General features: G+C 37.6%; 1 protein-coding gene across 7 annotated transcripts in view; it reads left to right on the forward strand.

The window, feature by feature from the left end:
• The window catches only part of ablim3 (actin binding LIM protein family, member 3), a 73394-nt gene continuing 51015 nt past the window's right edge, over positions 1 to 22379 (forward strand). For 4 of the 7 annotated variants that reach the window (XR_007924910.1, XR_007924911.1, XR_007924912.1 and 1 more), the window contains exons 1-2: positions 1 to 571; positions 13391 to 13528. Coding sequence is in view for 1 of the 7 variants with exons in the window: in XM_051860564.1 (XP_051716524.1) it covers positions 559 to 571; positions 13391 to 13528 (151 nt within the window). In the remaining 6 variants the exon portion in view is untranslated. The remainder of the gene's footprint in view (positions 572 to 13390; positions 13529 to 22379) is intronic. The other 3 variants (XR_007924909.1, XR_007924913.1, XR_007924914.1) reach the window with 1 other exon arrangement.

Raw genomic sequence — 22379 nt, forward strand, 5'->3', positions numbered from 1 at the left:
CTCAAATCCGCTGCAAGCGACAAAAAAGAGCTGCCATTACAATCAACAAATCTGTTTTACAGATCTGCGCGCGTGCAGTGTAGATAGGGTGTGAGGAAACACGCTGCTCTGCGCTCGCTTGCCAGTTCCCTGCCTGACGTCACCCCGGCGCGCGCTTCCATAGATGCGAGCGCGAGAGTACAGTGACAGCGCCTCGTCCACTGTACGCAACACTGCTCAGCACTATCTCAGGCTATACTCGAGAAACGGCAGCAGATCATGGAATGTGACTAGGCAACATTCCGCTTTATTTGAGGCCGGTCGTCCGCCCTGCACTCACGGTGTGCAGTACTTTAATCCCACCGTTCCCATTATTAACCAATTGATCACTGCCCTCCTGTGATCCGTGAATCACATTGGGAGCTATAACATTTTTATTAATTATTCCTCGAGTTTTTATCCCACTCTAACGGTTCGACTACAAGCTGAGGCTCAATAACTGGATTTTATCGGTGGAACAATAGGCGACTACTGCTGCCTGGAAATTAAAATTTACTCTTGGATTATTGTCTCAGCATCATGAGCACGAGTGGTGAGTAAATTCTAGACATTGTTACCTTGGTCTAATTGCAAAGATTTATGCAAAATAACCGAAGCAGATATAAATCTAAATTTAAGGTAAAATAAATCAACTTTATCTTGACCTTGTAAAATTAGAGCAGTTTGTATTATTCCGGTGTTTTATTCAAGCGTTTGACCTCTTGCTCCTGACATGTCCCAAAGACATCCTCACTGAATCAGGTATTTTGAATAATAATAATAATAATAATAACAGTAGTAGTAGTAGAAGTGTTAATAATAATAATAATAATAATAATAGACTATTAGTAATAATAATAATAATTCTTATAAATTCTATTTGATCAACAACAGCAATAACAACAATAATAATGATAATAATAATAATAATTATTATTATTATTCAGAGTTACAAATGAGTCTTGTGCTCAGGATTGATGAGTATAGGATTGTTATTCCTTCAAAACTGACTTTGGTTATCAAATAAATTGTTCAGAAGTTGATATTTCAACAAAATGTTTTACCGTTTTGAACTGAACTGAACTGAAAAAGCTGTAGAAAATGATCCTGACAAAATATGCCAATTTGGAGATCAAATGTCTAGTGAAAGGATGTTATAAAAACTTAGACATACTTGGGTGACCAGCGAGTCCAATTTGGTGCCTGTCAGTTATGCTTGGTTGCATTCATTTAGCTCTCATCCAATCATAAAAGTATCAATGAAATCATTATTACTGATTACATACTGTAGAATGTAATTGTTACTGATTACATGTCTGTCGGATGAAAAGATGCACACCAACAGAGAATAAAAGACAGAGAGGCGGCCAAGATCATGTTGGTGACCACCTCTCCTTTGAGGCTTGTGCTTCAGTCAGCTGATGTTGCAAGGGCATGACCGCTGCATCTCATAATGATCCTTTTATGGGAAAAGTTCAGCAGAACCTTAAGAACAGAGCTGTTTTTTTGTTTGTTTGTGCCTACTTGGCAAATGCCTTGCTGTTCTGTGATTAGAAATGGTTTGCATTCTTTCAGCAAGCTGTTAAATTGCATTCTCAGCTGATGAGCGGACGGACAAGCTTTGTCCACGTATCCCACTCTCTGAACTAATCCCCCCACTATTTTCCCCTTAGTTCAGGACACACAGCTCACAGCACCAGCTCACTCTGATAAAACAATGTCACATCAGCCAATCGAGCTCGCCTTATTCACTCTTTCAAAGCATTTTGCCTGTCAGCTGGGGATGGGGCTGCTACCAGCGTGCTACCGTATGGACAGCGAGTGTTTTCAGATGCAGACAGATGGCAAGGGAATAAGTGCAGTGGCCGGGTTATGTCTCGTGGCAAAAAAGGACTAGCTGGAGAGCTACCAACAAATGAACAGGCATGCCTGGTCCACAAGAGACCTGGAGTGTTTTGCAGAACATGCACGTAAAGCTCATGACATAATGAAACATTTTTTACTTTGCAAATAGACATGCTCTTTTTTTCAGTAGAAAGTCCCTACCAAATTACTTAAAGGGATAGTTCACCCAGAAATGAAAATTCTGTCATTATTTGCTCGCCCTCAGGTTGTTCCAAACCTGCATACATTTCTTTCGTCTGCTGAACACAAAGGAAGATATTTTGAAGAATATGGGAAACTGAACAGTTCTGGGGCACCATTGACTTCCATAGTATTTTCTTACTATGGAAGTCAATGGTGCCCCAAAGCAGCCTAGTTACAAACTTTCTTCAAAATATCTTCCTTTGTGTTCAACAGAAGAAAGAAATGTATACAGGTTTGGAACAACTTGAGGGTGAGTAAATGATGACAGAATTGTCATTTTTGGGTGAACTATCCCTTTAACTGACATCAAGTCTCAAACTTACCTGATATAGCCACTCATTGCAGACACATGGCATTTGAATGGAGCCGTGCACAATGGCGTGTTGAACACTACATTGGGCATGATAGCCTTGAGCCGGGGAAAATGCCGAGCAATTACACAGAGGTCACTTGGTCTCTCTTCATTTGCTGCTCCCTACATTTCTTATGGTCAACTGCCATTATCAACTGCCCTCTATTTTCTGCACCACTGAGAGAACAAACAGACAAGTGAGTAGCGGAATGCTCCCTCAATCTGTTCCCATTCCCTGTGATTTCTGTTTTCTTTCTCTTTGTTCTCCTGTTTGATTCTCCTGCCTTCAGCAGAGCGAATATCAAAGATTTCTGTGCCTTAAAGATTCTAGTGAATGATGGATAGTGATTTTTTTAATTTTTATTAGGGTGTAGGAATGATTAGAAAAGGAGAGTGTGGGTTCTAAATAATGAATATTATTTAAAGGGGACCTATAATGCCCTTAACATTAAGTCTCTGGTGTACCTGGAATGTGTCAGTGAAGTTTCAGCTCAAAATACCCCACAGATCATTTATTATAGCTTGTCAGATTTACCCCTATTTGGGTGTGAGCAAAAACACGCTGTTTTTGTGTGTGTCCCTTTAAATGCAAATGAGCTGCTGCTCCCAGCCCCCTTTCCAGAAGAGGGCGGAGCTTTAACAGCTCACGCTTCTGTTGCTCAACAACAACAAAGCTGGAGAATCTCACGTAGCCAAAATGATGATTGAACTGTGTTCAGCCTTAAATTGTTCAAACTGGAGTCAGACACTGATGGAGAGACTCAACTTTTAAAATGCAACTGGATGTTTGTGTAAATTTTAGGGTTAGTGATGTCACTAACCCAGGAAGAAGCGTATTGTACTACCTACAAGCCGTTTGTTGTAGTCCTTAAACAGAGAATTCTTTAAAAGAAAATATCTCCCTTTGCATTGAACTTTGAGCATCATAACTTTGCAGATGTTGTTTATGCTCAAAAAGCAACATTACACTCTAACTAAAGTTAAAAAAGTGAAATCATAATCAACGACCACTTTAAGTGATGTAACAATCGCCCAACGAATGAGTCTGTGAGTCTAGCCTAAGGTTCCTGAAGTCGTCCTACCCTGCTCCTCCTGTGTCAGCATTCACGACTCAGCATCCCTCACATCAGTCACACGCTAGCACACACATTTACAGAAGTGCCCCTGTCACCACTGTCCTGTCATGCCAGCCCTGTGGAGAGCAATGAGGTGGAACCCGGCTCGCCTTCAGTGTTCAGACCTATTCAACACCATTTTTCCATACAACAATAATCTTTAACCGCAGCACCCTTTTTTAGCCTTAACAGCAATCTGTAAAATTAATGCACTTCTTTCTGTTGACATTAATGGGGTTTGTGATAATAAAATGAGCATGAATCAATATTAGGAACAAACAAAAGCAATTTAATTAACTGTCATGATATTAGCATATAGAATAAGTTTGTTTTATGTACTCATAAATTAAAACACTGGATTAATTTACTGTCATTATGACAAAGCCCTTTATTAATCACAAAAATGCTTTATAAATTATATGCATAAGTGGTTTGAAAAGTGGGAAGGGAGGGCACATTATTACTTTCAGTTTGTCTCATGAATATCATTTAAGTGATTTAAAGGATTAGTTCAGAATTCAAATTTCCTGATTATTTACTTACTCCCATGTCATCCAAGATGTTTATGTATTTCTTTCTTCAGTCGAAAAGAACTGAAGGTTTTGAGGAAAACATTTCAGGATTTTTCTCCATATTGTGGACTTCACTGGGGTACAAAGGATTGAAGGTCCAACTTTCAATGCAGCCTCAAAGGGCTCTACACGATCCCAGCTGAGGAATAAGGGTCTTTTCTAGCAAAACGATAAAAATTTATATACTTTTTAACCACAAATGCTCATCTTGCACTGCACAGCGATGTGCCATGCATTACGTAATCACGTTGGAAAGGTCATGTGTGACATAGGCGAAAGTACCGATCTACAAACGGCCTTCACAAAAAAAGGTAAAACAACGATGTCGGATGATTTTGAAGTTGGAGGAGAAAATGAGTTTTTCGCCCTACTGCGATACTTCCGGCTACGTCAAGCATGACCTTTCCAACATGATTACGTAATGTGTGGCGCATCGCAGAGCAGTGCAAGATGAGAATTTGTGGTTAAAAACCAAGTATATCAATTTTTATTTTTTTTAGAAAATGACATCGTTTTGCTAGATAAGACCCTTATTCCTCGGCTGGGATCATGTAGAGCCCTTTGAAACTGCAATTTGGACCTTCAATCCGTTGTACCCCAGTGAAGTCCACTATATGGAGAAAAATCCTGGAATGTTTTCGTCAAAAACCTTAATTTCTTTTTGACTGAAGAAATAAATACATAAACATCTTGGATGACATGGGGATGAGTAAATTATCAGGATATTTTAATTCTAAAGTGAACTGATCCTTTAAAGTTCGCTCAGTAGTCCTCAGTATTGCACTCTTTACTATAAAGGTTTTTAATTGGAACCTTTATTTTTAAGAGTAAAGGTAAGTTGGTATTAGAGTAGCGCCCAGTTAACATTTGGTTGATTTTTTTTTTTTTTTTGTTTGTTTGTTTTTTTCCACGTGGTGGCTGAGACTCTTAAAATAAAATGATAATATCCCAAAAAGTGGAGGTTACGAACTTAAAAATTGCCCAGTTATAATGGGGAGCCACCTGATAAAATATTATGCATCTGCCTTGATGCTGCTCTGTAGCATCTTTCTGCATAATGCATAAGACCTACCTGGGAGTTGATTTGATCTGAGCTAGTGTGTCAGCAGACGTAGACCCACTATGGCACCGTAAACACACTCTCATCCCATCTGGAGTGCAGTCCGGCCCAGCGTCAGCACCCATTTGTCATTCCTGTAGCCCAACGTTATGATTTAGTAGCACTGGGAACAAAAGAGAAACACCATGATGCTAACACTTGTCGGGGTTGAATTTCCTACAGATCCTTTCTAAAGATTTAATTCTCCATGCATTTCCCCTGGCTTACATATACAGGGCAATATGTTTGATGGAGCTCTTTCTGTAGGACCATGTAGCTGTGAAAGCCAGTAGATAGATACAGAGTGGCTTTTCACTATATCAATCCAGTACGACATCTGCAAGGCACATGCTATAGAAAATATTATTATGATTGTTTTTACAAAGAAAGTGTAGTACTTGTAGTGTCTGGATGTGCTAATTGGATTGTGGCTATTATAACAGTGTAAAAGAAACTGCTACTTAATTAGACACTTGGCTTTGACAAACAGATATTTGCATACATAGAAATAGTTTTAATAATTGCTTTGGCACAACCTCTTCATCATTACTCATCGTTTTTAATTTCTAAACCACTACGGATAGAATTTTCCTGGGTAGATTTTGTGCTCCTCTGTGTTATTTATCTTCTCTACAGTCTCCAGTTTCCTATCAGAGTGATTTTGGCAAGCTCTGTTAGTGGGCCAAACTTATAACCCAGAATATTTGGTTTCCTGTACATTGTCCTCTGTCTAAACTTAATGAGTTATTATAAAAGTAAATGTTTACAATCTAGCTTCCTAAAGGCGCTGCTCTCCATTAAAGAATCCAAGGAATCATCTCCTGTAGAAGTCATGAAGGTAGATAACTCATACAGCGACACTAGGGATGTTCATCCAGTGACCCTGACCCAATACATTTCTCTAAACTTAGTTGAAATCCAAATCATTAGTAACCCCAAGAGCAGATCGAAGGCCGGAGCTAGTCCTTGAGGCCCTCAGACCTCATTCTGTCTGACCTTGTGTTTGGCTGGTTTGAGTGATCATTTTTCTGACAGGGTTAGTTCAGCTCCTGTCGCTACAGCAGTGTTGGCTTGAATGTAACAGTTGTCATATATCAAATTTAGTCAGGTTCTCCAGAGGCCCACGTCTACTACCGTACTGCAAACAGGTTTTTGAATTCTCTAAGAATTCTCTAAGACGTTTTATGCATTTTGGCCGTGCATTTACATTTTGGGGGCCTCAAAACACAAACTTTTGAAAACGGGTTTCAAAGTGCAAGTTTTTGAATACGATAGCGTTATCGTCTCTGTGTAAACTACAAAAATGCTAAAAATGCTGACATCATGTGCAGGCGTATTACATGTTCAGTCTATAGGCGCGTAGTGTTTCTTTATGCAGCATATACAGCAGTTTTTGACAACATTGTCGTCTGTACACGAAAAGCACAAAGAAAAAAACTTTTCCATTTTTAGTACATCATCATTTTGTAAATGTTCCAAAAAATCAGAGATTTCCAACACACTTTTCTTAAGCAGGTTCCAGGGGATATATGGAAAGATTATAAACCTTTTTAAACCTATAAAAAAGAAATTACCAATGCCTATATTATACAAATATATATTATACACTACCAGTCAAAAGTTTGGAAACATTACTATTTTTAATGTTTTTGAACGATGTCTCTTTTGTTCATTAAGGCTGCATTTATTTCATAATAAATACAGAAAAAACAATAATATTGTGAAATATTATTTCAATTTAAAATGATGGTTTTCTATTTTAATATACTTTAAAATATAATTTATTTCTGTGATGCAAAGCTGAATTGTCAGCATCATTACTCCAGTCTTCAGTGTCACATGATCCTTCAGAAATCATTGTAATATGCTGATTTATTATCAATGTTGGAAACAGTTGTGCTGCTTAATATTATTTTATAAACTGTGATGCTTTTTCAGGATTCTTTGATGAATAAAAAGTTAAAAATATCAGCATTTATTTAAAATAGAAATCTTTTGTAACAATATACACTACCGTTCAAAAGTTTGGGGTCAGTAATTTTTTTTCTTTCCTTTTTTTGAAAGAAATTAATACTTTTATTCAGCATGGATGTGTTAAATTGATAAAAAGTGATAGTAAAGATTTATATTGTTAGAAAAGATTTATATTTTGAATAAATGCTGTTCTTTTTAACCTTTTATTCATCAATGAATCCTGAAAAAAGTATCACAGGTTCCAAAAAAATATTAAGCAACACAACTGTTTCCAACATTGATAATAACTGAGTATCAAATCAGCATATTAGAATGATTTCTGAAGGATCATGTGACACTGAAGACTGGAGTAATGATGCTGAAAATTCAGCTTTGCATCACAGAAATAAATTATATTTTAAAGTATATTAAAATAGAAAAACATAATTTTAAATTGTAATAATGTTTCATAATATTATTGTTTTTTCTGTATTTATTATGAAATAAATGCAGCCTTAATGAACATAAGAGACATCGTTCAAAAACATTAAAAATAGTAATGTTTCCAAACTTTTGACTGGTAGTGTGTGTATATATAAATATAATATATATATTATATATTTTCCAGCCAAATGTATTACAGTAAATGCTAAAAATATCAGATTCTATATTGCATTAGATATGCTGAATGCATATATTAATTGTTGTACGTTTATACATTTGTTATTTTAAGTAAACTATGCTGTTAACAACCACCAAAAACACATTTAGCACTGGTCAGTATAATTCTTGTCGCAAGTAAATGGGAGAGTTACTTAGCCATTAATTCTAGAACTGGATTTGAAGGTCTTCACCCAGTGTTCATTACTGTGAAGGATAAGTGGACTGTCTTGCCACAAGGTCTTGTTTACACCTCACTTCTGCCCGGCTATGGAGGAATTGAGAGCAGCCTTGTCACCTCCACTCTCCCACAATCCTATGTGACTATAATCCGCAGGAGGCTCCTCCGCTGAGGGCAGAAATAGCAGTGGCCCCTTAGGTCCTGTGGTTATCACCTTACACCTTGGGCCGGATGTTACCGGCCCTTTGCTATATATTGCTCAACATTAGTGCTCTGAAGTTTCTCCGAGGAACTAGGCTTCTTTGAATCTACCTTTTTGTACATTCAGCGTTTTCTTTCTTTCTTTTTCTCAAGAGAGAATAACTGAGGTTTTTTGTGCAAACCGAAAAGAGTTTGTGGCAACATATGTTTAAATCATTGAAAATGTATGAAAATTCAGAGTGACCTATTTTGGGGTTTGGGGATCTTGTTGTTTTTATTTGAGCTGTGAAGACTGTCAAGTCTGTATCAATAATAGAAAGTTTCCTTCTTAAAACTTGAATTAATTTGAATCTAGATTTTAGCCTCCATTATAGTAATACTTTTTACTAAAGCATGAATGAAAGGTATCTAATGTAGGAGCCATTAAAAACTTTAATCCTTTGTGCATGTCCTTCCCTGATCTCAGTGCATGTGGTATCGCAGGGATTACACAGCCTGTTTACACCCACCCAGAGGCCCCTCTTGCAAGTGGGCTTCCAGCACAGCGACACCCAAAATGGACAGATGAATGATGCCTGAAAGACATATTGTCTTTTAACGGCACGTAGTTTATTCTCTTTTAAGCTGTCACCTCTGTTTATCTGAGTGTTATTGTATGTGAAAGCTTATGGGGAGCTCACAGTCTTTGCGGTGAAAAGAAAAGCAAAGCTTTGGGGAAAATAGCTCTCACACATTACCATAAATGCTTCTGGTTTTGTGATATTGCAAAACATCTCGTATTTCCTCTTGTGTGGCTGTTATCTGCTTTTAACAGCATCACGACTATACTGCACTCTACACTGACAAAAGACTGTGGGCTCAGAGCGTCTCGAAGAGCTGATGGCCACACACAGAATTCAGAAAACAGCTCTGGAAGTTGGCCAGGCAGTGTGTTGCTCTGCCAAAGGAATAAGTGCTTACAATATTATCAGTGTGAGATTGAGCCACTGGAGGAGGCATAACAGCATTAATGGATCATTGTTCTTCAGCTGCGGATGAAGAAAAGTCAATGAAACTCTCTATTCCAATAGAATAAAAATATGTGAAGTGATCTTCTAGTACAATACATTGTTTATTGCAGTGAAAATGCTCTTTTCAGCCCTCAGATACTTCCAGTTTATCAGTCTGCTATGTACTTATCGGACAGATATTCGGATTATATTTTTATAATATTATTTAATATTTTTTTAACATTGTTAAATATAATCTTTAGTAAATCTCAAAATGAATTTTTTTTTTTTTGTATTCTATTCATGATGCCTAATCGTAAATGATTTTAGTTTTCATTTATTTTGACAAAATAGTATTGAAATTCAATATCTTCTAGTACAAGACTGTTTGTTGCAGTGAAAATATGGTTTTCAGCCCTCAGATAATAACCATTTTACCAATAAACTGTAATATTTAATAATTCAATAATATTTAATAATTTTTCTAGTTTAATTTAATAACACTATTAAATGTAGCAGATATCAAATTTAATACATTTTTCGTGTTCACTATAATGTCTAATTTGTAGTTAAAATGCCTAATTAAACTTTTAATGTTTTGTTTTTAATATATTTTGACAAAATGGTATCAAATTGCAGTACTGGCAATTTATCGTTTATCTGCTATAGCTTAAAAATATTTCTAGCCTTGTATGTGTCGCTCATAATTGGTATATTATTGGTGCATCCCTAATAATTCAGGTTCAGGTGGCATGTTGATAACCACGATTTATTGTTGAAAAATGAGCTAATTTCCTGCACGAGTTTATCTGATCAGTATCACTTCCTGACTTGACACATTATGCTGGTTGATTACATTTGTCTTTTCCAACATGCACATAAAACCCTCATTAAATCCTAGTTTCCAGTGTGCTTTACCAGGTCAGATAGTTTTTTTTTTTTTTTTTTTAATGCTTGTTCCTGGCTGTCGCCTTGGCTCTCTTTTTCAGAGAGCTGTGGGAACATGGTGCTGTTGAATCTGATCGCAGAACTGGCAGTTCTGCCCTGCTGCCAGCATTATAGCTGAAACAATGGAGATCAGGGTAGTGCATGTGCCCTTGCTGTTTTTGACATTTTCCCCCAGTTAAATCCTTTTAGACTAAAGTAAGAACAACAGTTGCTACAGTGATTGCACAGTAATTGATATATTCACTGGCTGAGTGTTTGAATGCCTGTTATACATCTAGGAGGGCAATCAGCACAAAAAAGTGAGCATTAGATGGTGGTAAATAAGAAGTGTAAAGGTAAGAATTAAAGGGTTGGTTCACCCAAAAATGAAATTTCTGTTATTAATTACTCAAGTTCATGTCGTCCCAAACCCGTAAGTCCTTCATTCATCTTCGGAACACAAATGAAGATATTTTTGATGAAATCCGAGGGTTTCTGAACCACCCAGCAATGTCGTTGCACCTTTTGAAATTCAGAAAGGTAATAAAGTCATTGTTAAAATAGTCAATGTGACTACAGTGGTTCAACCTCAATGTTATGAAGCAACCAGAATACTTTTTGTGCGCAAGCAGAGATGAACCGCCACCCGGTGGCCTTAGGAAAATAGTGAACAGTGGGTGACATGCATGTAAGCAAGTAAATACAAGAGAATTATGGCAAGTCATTTCGACGTGCCATACTTCCTGCTGCCAACAGGTGGCGCTTTGACTGTGACTTAATATTTCCATGTAGATGTCTTCAGGTCAGGACTATTATCATACATGTGAAGTTTGGAGCAGATTGGACATTATATGCCTGAGTTACAACAACTTCCTGTTTCGTGGCGTTAATAGCATACATTAGCACTTAGCCAAGTGTTGCATGTTGCACGTGTTTCTAACATGTTTGGTACTTCATGGCATATTTAAATGTGTTTCTGGGAGTGAATTACAGTGCAAAGCATGCCATTTCCTGTTGCCAGCAGGTGGCGCTATGACTAACTGAATATTGGCATATAGATGTCTTTAGGCCAGGACTCTTATCACACATGTGAAGTTTGGGGCAGATCGGACACTGTATGCCTGAGTTACAACAGCTTCCTCTTTCATGGCGAAACATCAGACTTTGTCAGGCCGCCACGGACACGCCCTTCAGTGAAAACTCAAGATCTTTGCAATTTAACATCGCTAAGGCCTTAAGATTAGACTGACATTATATGGTGTTTATCTTGTTAAATCTCTAGGAGGAGTTAATCACAGTGTAAAACATGTTATTTCCTGTTGCCCACAGGTGGCGCTATGAGTGTAACTGAATATTGCCATGTAGATGTCTTCAGGTCAGGACTTTAATAAAATATGTGAAGTTTGGGGCAGATCGGACATTGTATGCCTGAGTTGTATGACTAAAGATCGAATTTTGTCAGGCCGCCACGGACACGCCCTTCAGCGAAAACTCAAGATCTTCGCAATTTAACATCGCAAAGGCCTTTTGATTAGACTGACCAAAAATTATGTTTATCTGATAAAATCTCTAGGAGTAGTTCGTTAAAGTACAATGTGTGGAAATGGCAAAAACTGAGAAAATTCAAAATATCTCACTTCCTGTTGGGTTTTCAGATTTTGCACCCAGGGACTTGTTTGTAGGTATTGGGCTGTTACACGTGTCTACTAAATTTCATACCTGTACGTGAAACGTAGAGCGAAGGGCGCTTAATTGAAATTTTATAGGTGGCGCTATCGAGCCATTTTGCCACACCTAATTCTGAAACCCATATCAGATGTAAATTTTCACCACTTCTGATGTGTGTGCAAAGTTTCATGAGTTTTCGAGCACGTTTAAGCCTTCAAAAATGCGATTCATTTCGGAGAAGAAGAATAATGGACTGAGCAATTACAATAGGATCCTCACACCACCAGTGCTCGGGTCCTAATAACAACATTATTTAACAATTTGAACTTTTGTCATACGCAGTTGACGTAGTGAACGCAGTCCAGGCTTCCGTGTTTACGTCTGAACACCGATTTATTGTTGGCCAGCTCCTGCGTCAGCATCATGCGTCGCGCTGCTCACATGTACAGCGTCGGCCAATACTGAGCCGGTGTTTGGATGTAAACGCAGAAGCCTGGACTAGGGCTGCACGATTTATCCCGATTGGCAAAGGCTGCGATTATTTAATGCGCAGCTTGTCAGAGCTGTATGGCTCTGTGATCAACAGTAAATGCTTCTCCATCTGAAAGCCAGAGGGCGCTCATGCACAGAAACTCAAAATTTGCCCTGCTGCAGAAGTAGATAACACGCATCTTATCACTGTATCTGAATAAACAGAAGATTTAAACGCTTTGATTAAACATGAGTAATAAACACACGACTGCCTTATTCTGCGTAAGAAGCCACATCATCTCACAGAAGGATGCTCAACTGTCGTTATGAAGTGAGTTTGGAGTAAAACCATGTTATTAAATGTTCTTTTGTTGGACAAGATGTTAATAAATGCTTCTCATGTCTGGAAAGATGTTTGACAAGTGTTGCTTTTTCAAATGTACATTATAAGCGATTCAAACTCACAGTGCTTTCAGATGGATTAGCATTTGGAGCCATACTTCATTGACAAGCTGCACATAAAAAAAATAATCACAGCCTTTGCGATTTCATAATCGCACTAAGAATCGCGTTTAAGTTCAATGTTATTTTTCGTATTGTGCAATAAATCGCGCAGCCCTAGCCTGGACTCCGTTCACTACGTCAACTGCATATGAGTACTTAATGACAGAAATTTCATTTTTGAGTGAACTAACCCTTCAAAAATGGAAAGCATGCACAGTTAAATACCTAATATCTGCAGATCCAGTAAATATTCAGTGCAGTGTTATTTTAGTATTAATTATATAAGCCTACTTTTATAGTAAATATTGAATTAGCTTTTATTTTTATATTTTCAGTTTTTAATTTTAGTTTTTTTGTAATTTTGTTTTGTGCTTTTATCATTTGTATTAGTCATTTAGCCTTTTCTTTTTAGCTATTTAGCTTTATTTTTTATTTCAGATTTAGTTTTAGTAATTTTAGTACAACATTTAGTAACAACATTGATTCAGTGTCAGCTGATACTGATTACTGACACTGAAAGTCTATTATCACCTAATAACAATAAGGTCATTCTGATGTTCGTTACTTAGTCTTTTTGTCTTTTCCCCACTAGTACCCTATCAGCAAAGCTCGTGCAACAGTGAACGGAGCTCCGGACCAATCCACTGCTTTCGCTGCCGGGAGGTGTGCAAAGGAGAGGTGGTACGAGTGCAACATGTCCACTTCCACATCAAATGCTTCACCTGCCAAGGTAAGAGTCTTTTGCCAATATGTGATGCATTGGAAATGCTGATGACCTCTCAGAGCCATCTTTTAATTATAGGAAAAGCTTGGATTTGTTTCAGATATACAATTTCCGATAGATTCTATTCGATAAGAACTATTAAGAACTAAGCTCTCTGCTTCTGACCTAATAGCAGTTTGGCATCATTGGTTAGAAGCAGTGGATTTCTGCTTTAATGATGCTGGCTGTGCTCCTGGGGCTGTCTGAAGTAGGGACCTGTTGCATAATGAGATCCTCTGGCCTCACATCGTCAAGATGTTTGCTCAGTTATGCCCCATGGCATTGCCCTCAATTATCAGTGACATTAGTGATGTCAAGAAATTAAAATGTAAAACAAATGTGAATGATGTGACCAGGAACCCTCACCTTTAGATTATGTTAGATTAAAAATATGGAAGGAGGACCCTTGAGAGATGGACTCATTTGTGGTTTAATGAGCTTTTATAAGATTGTATTTGTGCTACTTTTCCTTGCTTACGCTCAAACTGGTGTTGCCACATGGTCCCTGCGTTGCATTTATGGAGTTGCTGTGGTAACCGTGTGGAGGGGCACCCTGCCCCTGGTTGGTGGTTATTCTCAGCTACACTATCAAACCAATAGCAGCCTCCCATAGCAAACCCTTGGGCATAGTTGGGGGGAAGAGGGGGGCTCATATACGGAGAGATGGGGTGGGAACGATTGAAAGAGAATGGCAGCCACCTTCCCTCTCTCCATTATGACATCACAAGTTGCCTTGGAGCACATGAAGTTACTCAACAATAACAGTCCTTTTCCTATTTGCTTTCTCCCTTAATTTCACCGCTTTCCGAGGGCTGCTTATCTTCCATGAAAATTGCCTTGAGCAATAATGTATTTCACCTCTAACTCAACACCACCCCTTATCTCATGATTTGTGCTATATATTATTGTGTGTGTGGTGTGTGTGTGTGTGTGCTAGCTATGTGTGTAGGAAGTCCAGCTGCTGTTTCAACAGCTCATATCACCAGCGTGGAACAATGGCGTTTCATTGTTGCATGGTGGATTGTTTACAGTCCAGTGACTGATGGCTCGGCTTCCGTGCATGCTGTGTTTTGATTGGGGGAGCAGAGTGTGCTGATGATGAGCCGGGGGGCTTTGAGGCCCAGTTAATTGGATAAAGGGGCAACATTTGTGGGGTGTTTCACAGGAATCCCAGGTCCCTCAGCATGTATTGTCACAGGTCAGCGGGGCCACATTAGAGTCGCATTTGCCGGTGTTCGTAAACACGTGACAATCCGCTTTCAGCCCTTCTGTTAAGGCCTAAAACCAAACATGGATAATTTGTATGTCCATAATGTTTTTTGATATGTGAAATGTACAGTAAGTGGTGCTAAAAGCATGTTTGTACGTATTGCTGCAGTTCTGAAGTGAAATCTCCGGTGAGTTGCACTAAAAGGTTAATGCTCTACTGCATTTGAAAGTACTGTACCATCTAGGCTAAATGCATTGAATAGGCCTATGTGGTAAAATTGTTTTAAAATGGTAAGTGTTTGAGATCATAACATTCTATTGTGCAAGGAGCCACCCAAAAATAAGTCTTTATTAATTTTAATAAGGGTGCGAATTACACAGTATATATACTTTGTCCATGCAAAAAAAGCACGTCCCTGAATGAGCGTGGTTTTATAGTGCATTTATTTGAACTGCTCAGGTAATGTTAATGGTATGACCCATTTTAGGGGTAGGTAAAATTACCATTGAAAATCAGTCAGAGCTAGAAATGTATCTTCATATTTATAGGTAACGCTTCATATTACGGGTAGACTACTTTCTTTGACCACCCCTACCTCCCCCCAGGGTGTAACTCACACCCTGCCTGTAATCATAAAAGGAAATAAAGTTTTTGGTGTTTTACTGTCACTTTAATCAATTGGAAACTGCAGTGTATTGTATACAGGTAAGTTTTGCAATGCGAAATCCTAAAAAATGTAGTTAGAGGCACGTTTTTTACAATGCGCCTATGTTGGTTTTATCGATTGGAGTTGCAGTTTAATTTCAAAAGGCATGTATGCTTTGGCTGTTGGAATCCATGACTGACTTCGTAACCGGCCTAAAATCAATAGTTTTTAATGGAATTATTTGGTTTGGGCTACAATCTAGTAGATTACATTGGTTGGCTTTACTTGACGACATGCTTTTGCACACAGGAGGAGATTAAGAAAAGGAGATACCTTTGGAATTACAGTCTAGTTAATTGAAACAGCAAGCACTCAAGCACACAGGAAGAAACATGTGGGCCAAGGTCATGTGGATACAGCTGAAGCTGAGGCGGTGGAGACATTTTCAGTGGGAGTTTACACAGGCTTTTGCCATGAGAAGAGATGGATGCTGTGCACACAGGTATAACACAACCAGCTGTTTTCAAGGACACACCAATGAATAGTTTGTGTAAAGGGGAGGCAGCCAGGCATATTACCGGTACTTGCTTCCTGTGTATGCATGCACATGTCCACAGTCAAACATAAATAGTGATAGGCTCTGTTCCAAAACCTAGTGAGCTGCCTGCATAGGTAATTTGCTCATTTTGACCTAATATTTAATCAGAATCGCATGTAGAGAAAGTAATCTGTGAAAAAAAAAAAATCCAATATGGTGGACAAAGTTGGAGAAATGTATAGATTTTAAAAAAAACATTTAATGCAAAAAAAAGTATTCATATGGTAGTGTAATTAAATGGCTATTTTTACCCAATATCTATGTGTATTCTGGATACTTATTAGAGTATTGGACCATTATCTTGGGGAGGGGCTAGTTAACAATGATTTGTTTACATTTTCTACTTCAAACTGCCATGGGAAGTCAAACTAATTTTAGTTTCTTATATTGAAATTGTTTATTTCCTACTCCTTAAAAGTTCATTAGGCTCTAAAGGTCAGTTTTTTCCTGTCAGTTATCATTAGAACAAAACACATTTCACACATGAGGAAAACTGATTGTTTAGTCAATAATTCAAGAAGTCCAGACTTTAAAGCTCTTGATTTGTTGTACTTGCCCTTATGAAAAAGTAACAGTTCTTGTAATTAATTTTTAACTGTAGCATTTGTTTCAGTAAGGCTATAATTACAGGTAAGACCTAATTACCATGCTTATAACCAATGTAGAATTTTTTTTCTTTTCTTTTTTTAATCTATACCATTTGTTATGCCTACACATTTAGAAACTATAGCTACAACATGCCACAGTTGTAATATAAGTCTATAGTGAAAAATCTATCTACAACAACTTAGTCAAAATTTACCACAATAAATAGCTACAATAAAACGTGATGAGTTCTAGTAAGGGGGATCATGATTAGTTTAAAAAGCTTTCGAATTTATGTTGGTGAAAAATGATGTTTTCATCAGTCTTTTTAGTTTATGTTGCGGTTTTAGATCATGTTTGACTTTCTCCATAATGTTTTTAAAGTAGTAAATTCTCAATAAAATCCAAATGAATCACACATTTTATCATCGACGTCACGATTAGAGTGGCTCACAAATCTTATCACACTTTTAGAGCCGGCTGGTGAATGCGCACAATATACGGTGATCCGTGCACCACTCATGTAAATAAGCCCGGCTTCAGTCGTATCGCGCAGAAAATTGGTTTGTTCAATTCGGACGGGAATGTATCAAACGCGCAAAGTGTATAATTGATTAATAATTCTGTGTGGAATATTGCAGTACTAATTATACATGATTTATCCATGCTTGTGCTTATCATTGTTTTTTAAATTCATGTGCCTTTATAATCTTTAATCAAAAAAACTTCCCCTCCCTCCTGCAACGACATCTCTTCTCTGATGACGTTTACTGCCGTGAGGGCGGGACAACCTATCACTCACACGAGATCACAGCAATAGCAAATGACAATAATCCAACAATCTACTTAATTCCCAATGGACAAAATCATTCCCGCCCTACAGTTTTTTTTCTTGTTCGAGAAGCCGTTTCACTCAGATATGTCACAATAGGGAAGAAAACACTATCACAACTTCTGTTTCATGACGACTTTAAAAGGTGTCTGCCTTTGTAGACAGTAGACAGTGAGCAAAGTCCCTTTTAATGAAAGTCTCTTCACTCAGCAGTCATACCGGGCAGCTATTTCGGGCATCCAAGACCAAGTCCTATCTATTTGAATGGGGGAATCCTGTAATTTCGAGTCTCAGGTTTCTGTGGGAACCAGAGCTTCTAACGGCAGCTGCAGTGACACAATGACTTTACAAATCAGCAATTGGCTCTTTTATTTACAACCCTAGTTGGGACGTTTTTTAAATTTGAATAAAATAAAAACTAAAAGACTTTCAAATCACATGAGCCATTATTTTATTCACAATAGAACATGGATAACATAGCAAATGTTTAAATGGAGAAATTTTACACTTTTATCCACTAAATGAGCTCATTTCAAATTTAATGTCTGCTACAGGTCTCAAAAAAGTTGGCACGGGGGCAACAAATGGCTGAAAAAGCAAGAAATTTTGAAAAGATTCAGCTGGGAGAACATCTAGCAACTAATTACGTTAATTGAAAGTTAATTAAATCAGGTCTGTAACATGATTAGCTATAAAAGGGATGTCTAAGAGAGGCAGAGTCTCTCAGAAGTAAAGCTCAGAAGTAAAGATGTGCAGAGCTTTGAAAGAGTGCATAAAAAGATTGTGGAATACTTTAAAAACAATGTTCATCAACGTCAAATTTCAAAGACTTTGCAAATCTCATCATCTACAGTGCATAAAATCATCAAAATATTCAGAGAAACTGGAGAAAGCTCTGTGCATAACGGACAAGGCCGAAGACCTTTATTGGATGCCCGTGGTCTTCGGGCCCTCAGACGACACTGCATCACTCATCGGCATGATTGTGTCAATGACATTACTAAATGGGCCCAGGAATACTTCCAGAAACCACTGTCGGTAAACACAATCCGCCGTGCCATCTGCAGATGCCAATTAAAGCTCTATCATGCAAAAAGGAAGCCATATGTGAACATGGTCCAGAAGTGCCGTCGTGTCCTGTGGGCCAAGGCTCATTTAAAATGGACTGTTTCAAAGTGGAAAAGTGTTCTATGGTCAGACGAGTCCAAATTTGACATTCTTGTTGGAAATCACGGATGACGTGTCCTCCGGGCTAAAGAGGAGGGAGACCTTATCAGCGTTCAGTTCAAAAGCCAGCATCTCTGATAGTATGGGGGTGAATAAGTGCATACAGTATGGGCAGCTTGTATGTTTTGGAAGGCACTATGAATGCTGAAAGTTTTAGAGCAACATATCCTCCCCTCCAGATGACGTCTTTCAGGGAAGGCCTTGTGTATTTCAGCAGGACAATGCAAAACCACATACTGCAGCTATTACAACAGTATGGCTTCGTCGAAGAAGAGTCGGGGTGCTGAATTGGCCTGCCTGCAGTCCAGATCTTTCACCTATAGAGAACATTTGGTGCATCATTAAACGAAAAATATTTCTCCGTTTAAACATTTGTTATGTTATCTTTGTTCTACTGTGAATAAAATATTGAATAAAATATAAAATAATCATTGTGTACACACATCCTTTTAAGCACAAACACATATACATGCACACACACATTCATGCAAGAGCAAATTTTGTTTGTTTCTCCATTGCTATTGTGGACATCTTGTTAGATGTGCAGGCACAGAAAACTCATTAAATCTCTATTTGGTTGTGCATTTATTTCCCCCATTCAAATAAAGCAGATTGGAGACGAACAGCGCTGTGTGGGGGATGGAAGTTCAGTTCAGTCGTTCTGACCTCCTGACTCCTTTCTAGCTTCCTAGTTGGCTCTTACGAGTCTCCTACGAGTGGAAACAGATAATGAGCACAGCTGTGCGACTATTGATACCATAGAGACATACAGTGGACCCAAAATTTATTTGGACAGCACTTATAAAAGTTTAAATGTCATTGCATTAAAGAACAAAATATGAAAAAGTGGTATTTATGAAGAAGGGCAGCACAAGTGCACTTTTTTAAGGAGGTAATTTCACAAAAAGAATCAATGGCATTCATATGCTTATCGTTTACTGTATGTGTGTTCAAATACTTGTGCGGGTCACTGTAGATATTATGGTGTAGTTGTCAGATAGTTTTCTGACAACTGTGACTGTATCATTTCTCTTTTTTTAAAAAAAATGGGATGTATTTGCTTCATTAAAATTAGTTGTGCATTACTATATTATTATTCATAAACCTTCATATATGCTGTAGACTAAAGGATTTAAATAAATGTAAGGGATTTAAAAAAAAATTTATTCTCATGGATTTAAATGAATAATTAGTGCTCACTTGCTATTTAAATCCTTTTAAAATGACTAATTTATTGAGAAGGCAGCATGATGAACGCAACAATAAGTACTTTAGGAGAGAATATATTTATCTTCTCTCAGAACCACAAGCATATGATCAAATTGTCTGGTCTCTCTTTAAGCAAATCTGCTACTTTTTAACTAGAAATGTGGGTTATTTGAGGTCAATGCTTGACAGTATGTCTGAGTGAAATGTGAAAGAGCAACAAATATCCAGATCAGCTCACCTACACTTGAGCCTCTGTAGTGGCTGACTCACAGGTATGAGCACCATCCATAAACTGTCAGACTTAAAGGGATAGTTCATCCAAAAATGATGTTCTGTTATTTATTCACCCTCATGTCGTTCCAAACCTGTTTGACTTTCTGTCTTCTGTGGAACATAAAAGAAGAGATTGTAAGAAATGTCTCATTCTTCAAAATACATAAAATGATGGCAGACATTTCAGTTTTGGGTGAACTACCCCTTTAAGTTACAGTTCCACTTGAGCTACCTTTTCTCTCTCTTGCTCTTATGTGTGATAAGGGCATTGTTCTGAGGCACCTGTGCACATTATCTCAGATTGGCAAAGTAGGACCTAGAATTCCAAGAGGGAGAAATTCTATCTGAAATGCCCAATTTTTAGGGCCCGAGCACTGATGGTGTGTGAGGACTCTATTGTAATTGCTCTGTCAATTCTTCTTCTACTCCGAAATGAATCGCATTTTTGAGGGCCTAAACATCCCTGAAAACTCATGAAACTTTGCACACTCGTTAGAAGTGGTGAAAATTTATGCCTGATTTATTGCCTTGACAGCGCCACCTACAAAATTTCAATCAAGCGCCCTTTGTGCTACATTTCACGGACAAGTTTGAAATTCGGTAAACACAAGTAACAGCCTAATACCTACAAAAAAGTCCCAGGGTGCAAAATCTGAAAACCCAACACGAAGTGAGATATTTTGCACTTTCTTTGCAGAATTTGTGCAGATTTTGCCATTTCCACACACTGTACTTTAACGAACTCCTCCTAGAGCTTTAATCAGATCAACATCATATTTGATCAGTCTAATCTTAAGGCCTTTGCGACATTAAATTGCGAAGATCTAGAGTTTTTGCTGAAGGGCATGTCCGTGGTAGCCTGACAAAGTTTGATGTTTCGCCAAGAAACAAGAAGTTGTAACTCGGGTATACAATGTCAGATCTGCCCCAAACTTCATATGTTTTATTAGAGTCCTGGCCTGAAGACATCTAAATGGGGCACTTTGAAATGACTTTGTCATAATTCTCCTGTATTTACTCAGTTTCATGCATGTCGCCCACTGTTGACTGTTTTCCTAAGGCCAACGGGTGGCGATGAGCCCGGGTGCAAGGGCCCTTTCATCGCCGCTTGCAGCTTTAATTTATTATTATTTTTTTAATGGAAAATTACTGATGACAATTGCAATTGGCACTTGACCACTAGCCAACAGATTTTGAAACCTAATGACTTGGATTAAGGTTTATTACATTACCAATTTATATATATATATATATATTTTTTTCTTTATTCATAGTAATTGGACATTTATTGGATATGTGCACTTCCCTTTTTTTCAACAAGTGAATCTTTAAAAACAATAACTTATTTACAATTAAATGTAAATCTTTAGCTTGAAATAAATATCCATTTTTCATATTGTATATTATAATGTTGGGATGGCTACAGTTACTTTTAGCTTTTAATAGGATTGGTTTAAATTGTTAGTGTTTTATTTATTTATTTATTTAGACAAAATACATCATTTTCGATCATTTATAGGATAAAGACCATAACATGAAAATAGTCATTGGTGCATGCCTAATAAATTCTTCACCAAATCGTTCCCATCTGTAGGTTAGTTGTAATTTTCAAATTAGTTAATTAGATGAATCATATTTTACCGCTGAATATACTTCGACTTCACAGTTTTGTCATAGTCAACAAATTCTTCTCTGAGCTGTAACTCACAAGCAGCCAGTTTACTTAACTAATCAAATAATGCTGCTCAGCACTGCTTCTTCTGAACAGGAGTGGCAGGTCATTAAGATGTCTGTCAAAACAGATGCCTTTTTAAAAGCTGGGAGTTAATTGGCTGTGTAAGATGTTTTTTTTTTCCTCCAGGCATATGCAGATTCTTTTCCTATAATGATAAGCCAATCTGACCAGCCTATTAAAAGAAGAGAAATACCTGATCCAAAATATAGGGAAATTTTATATATATTTATACAACTGTTAGTTCTGGATCTCGAATCTGATTGGCTGAGAGCCTTTTCCATTCTTAGTCCATCTCTCTGTCATAATAATCTACATAATACAATAAGTTTCAATGCTGCTATGATGCCTATGGCCTAATCACAACCGGGCTGATATAGAGCCATATCGCAATCCTGCTCGTGTGATATTGCTCATATATGTGCTCATATATATTTATACAACAGTTAGTTCTAGTTCTTAAATTTGATTGGCTGAGCCTTTTCTAGCCATGCAATATTCTACTA

Source organism: Ctenopharyngodon idella, chromosome 14 (genome assembly GCF_019924925.1).
Source record: "Ctenopharyngodon idella isolate HZGC_01 chromosome 14, HZGC01, whole genome shotgun sequence".
Taxonomy (NCBI): domain Eukaryota; kingdom Metazoa; phylum Chordata; class Actinopteri; order Cypriniformes; family Xenocyprididae; genus Ctenopharyngodon; species Ctenopharyngodon idella.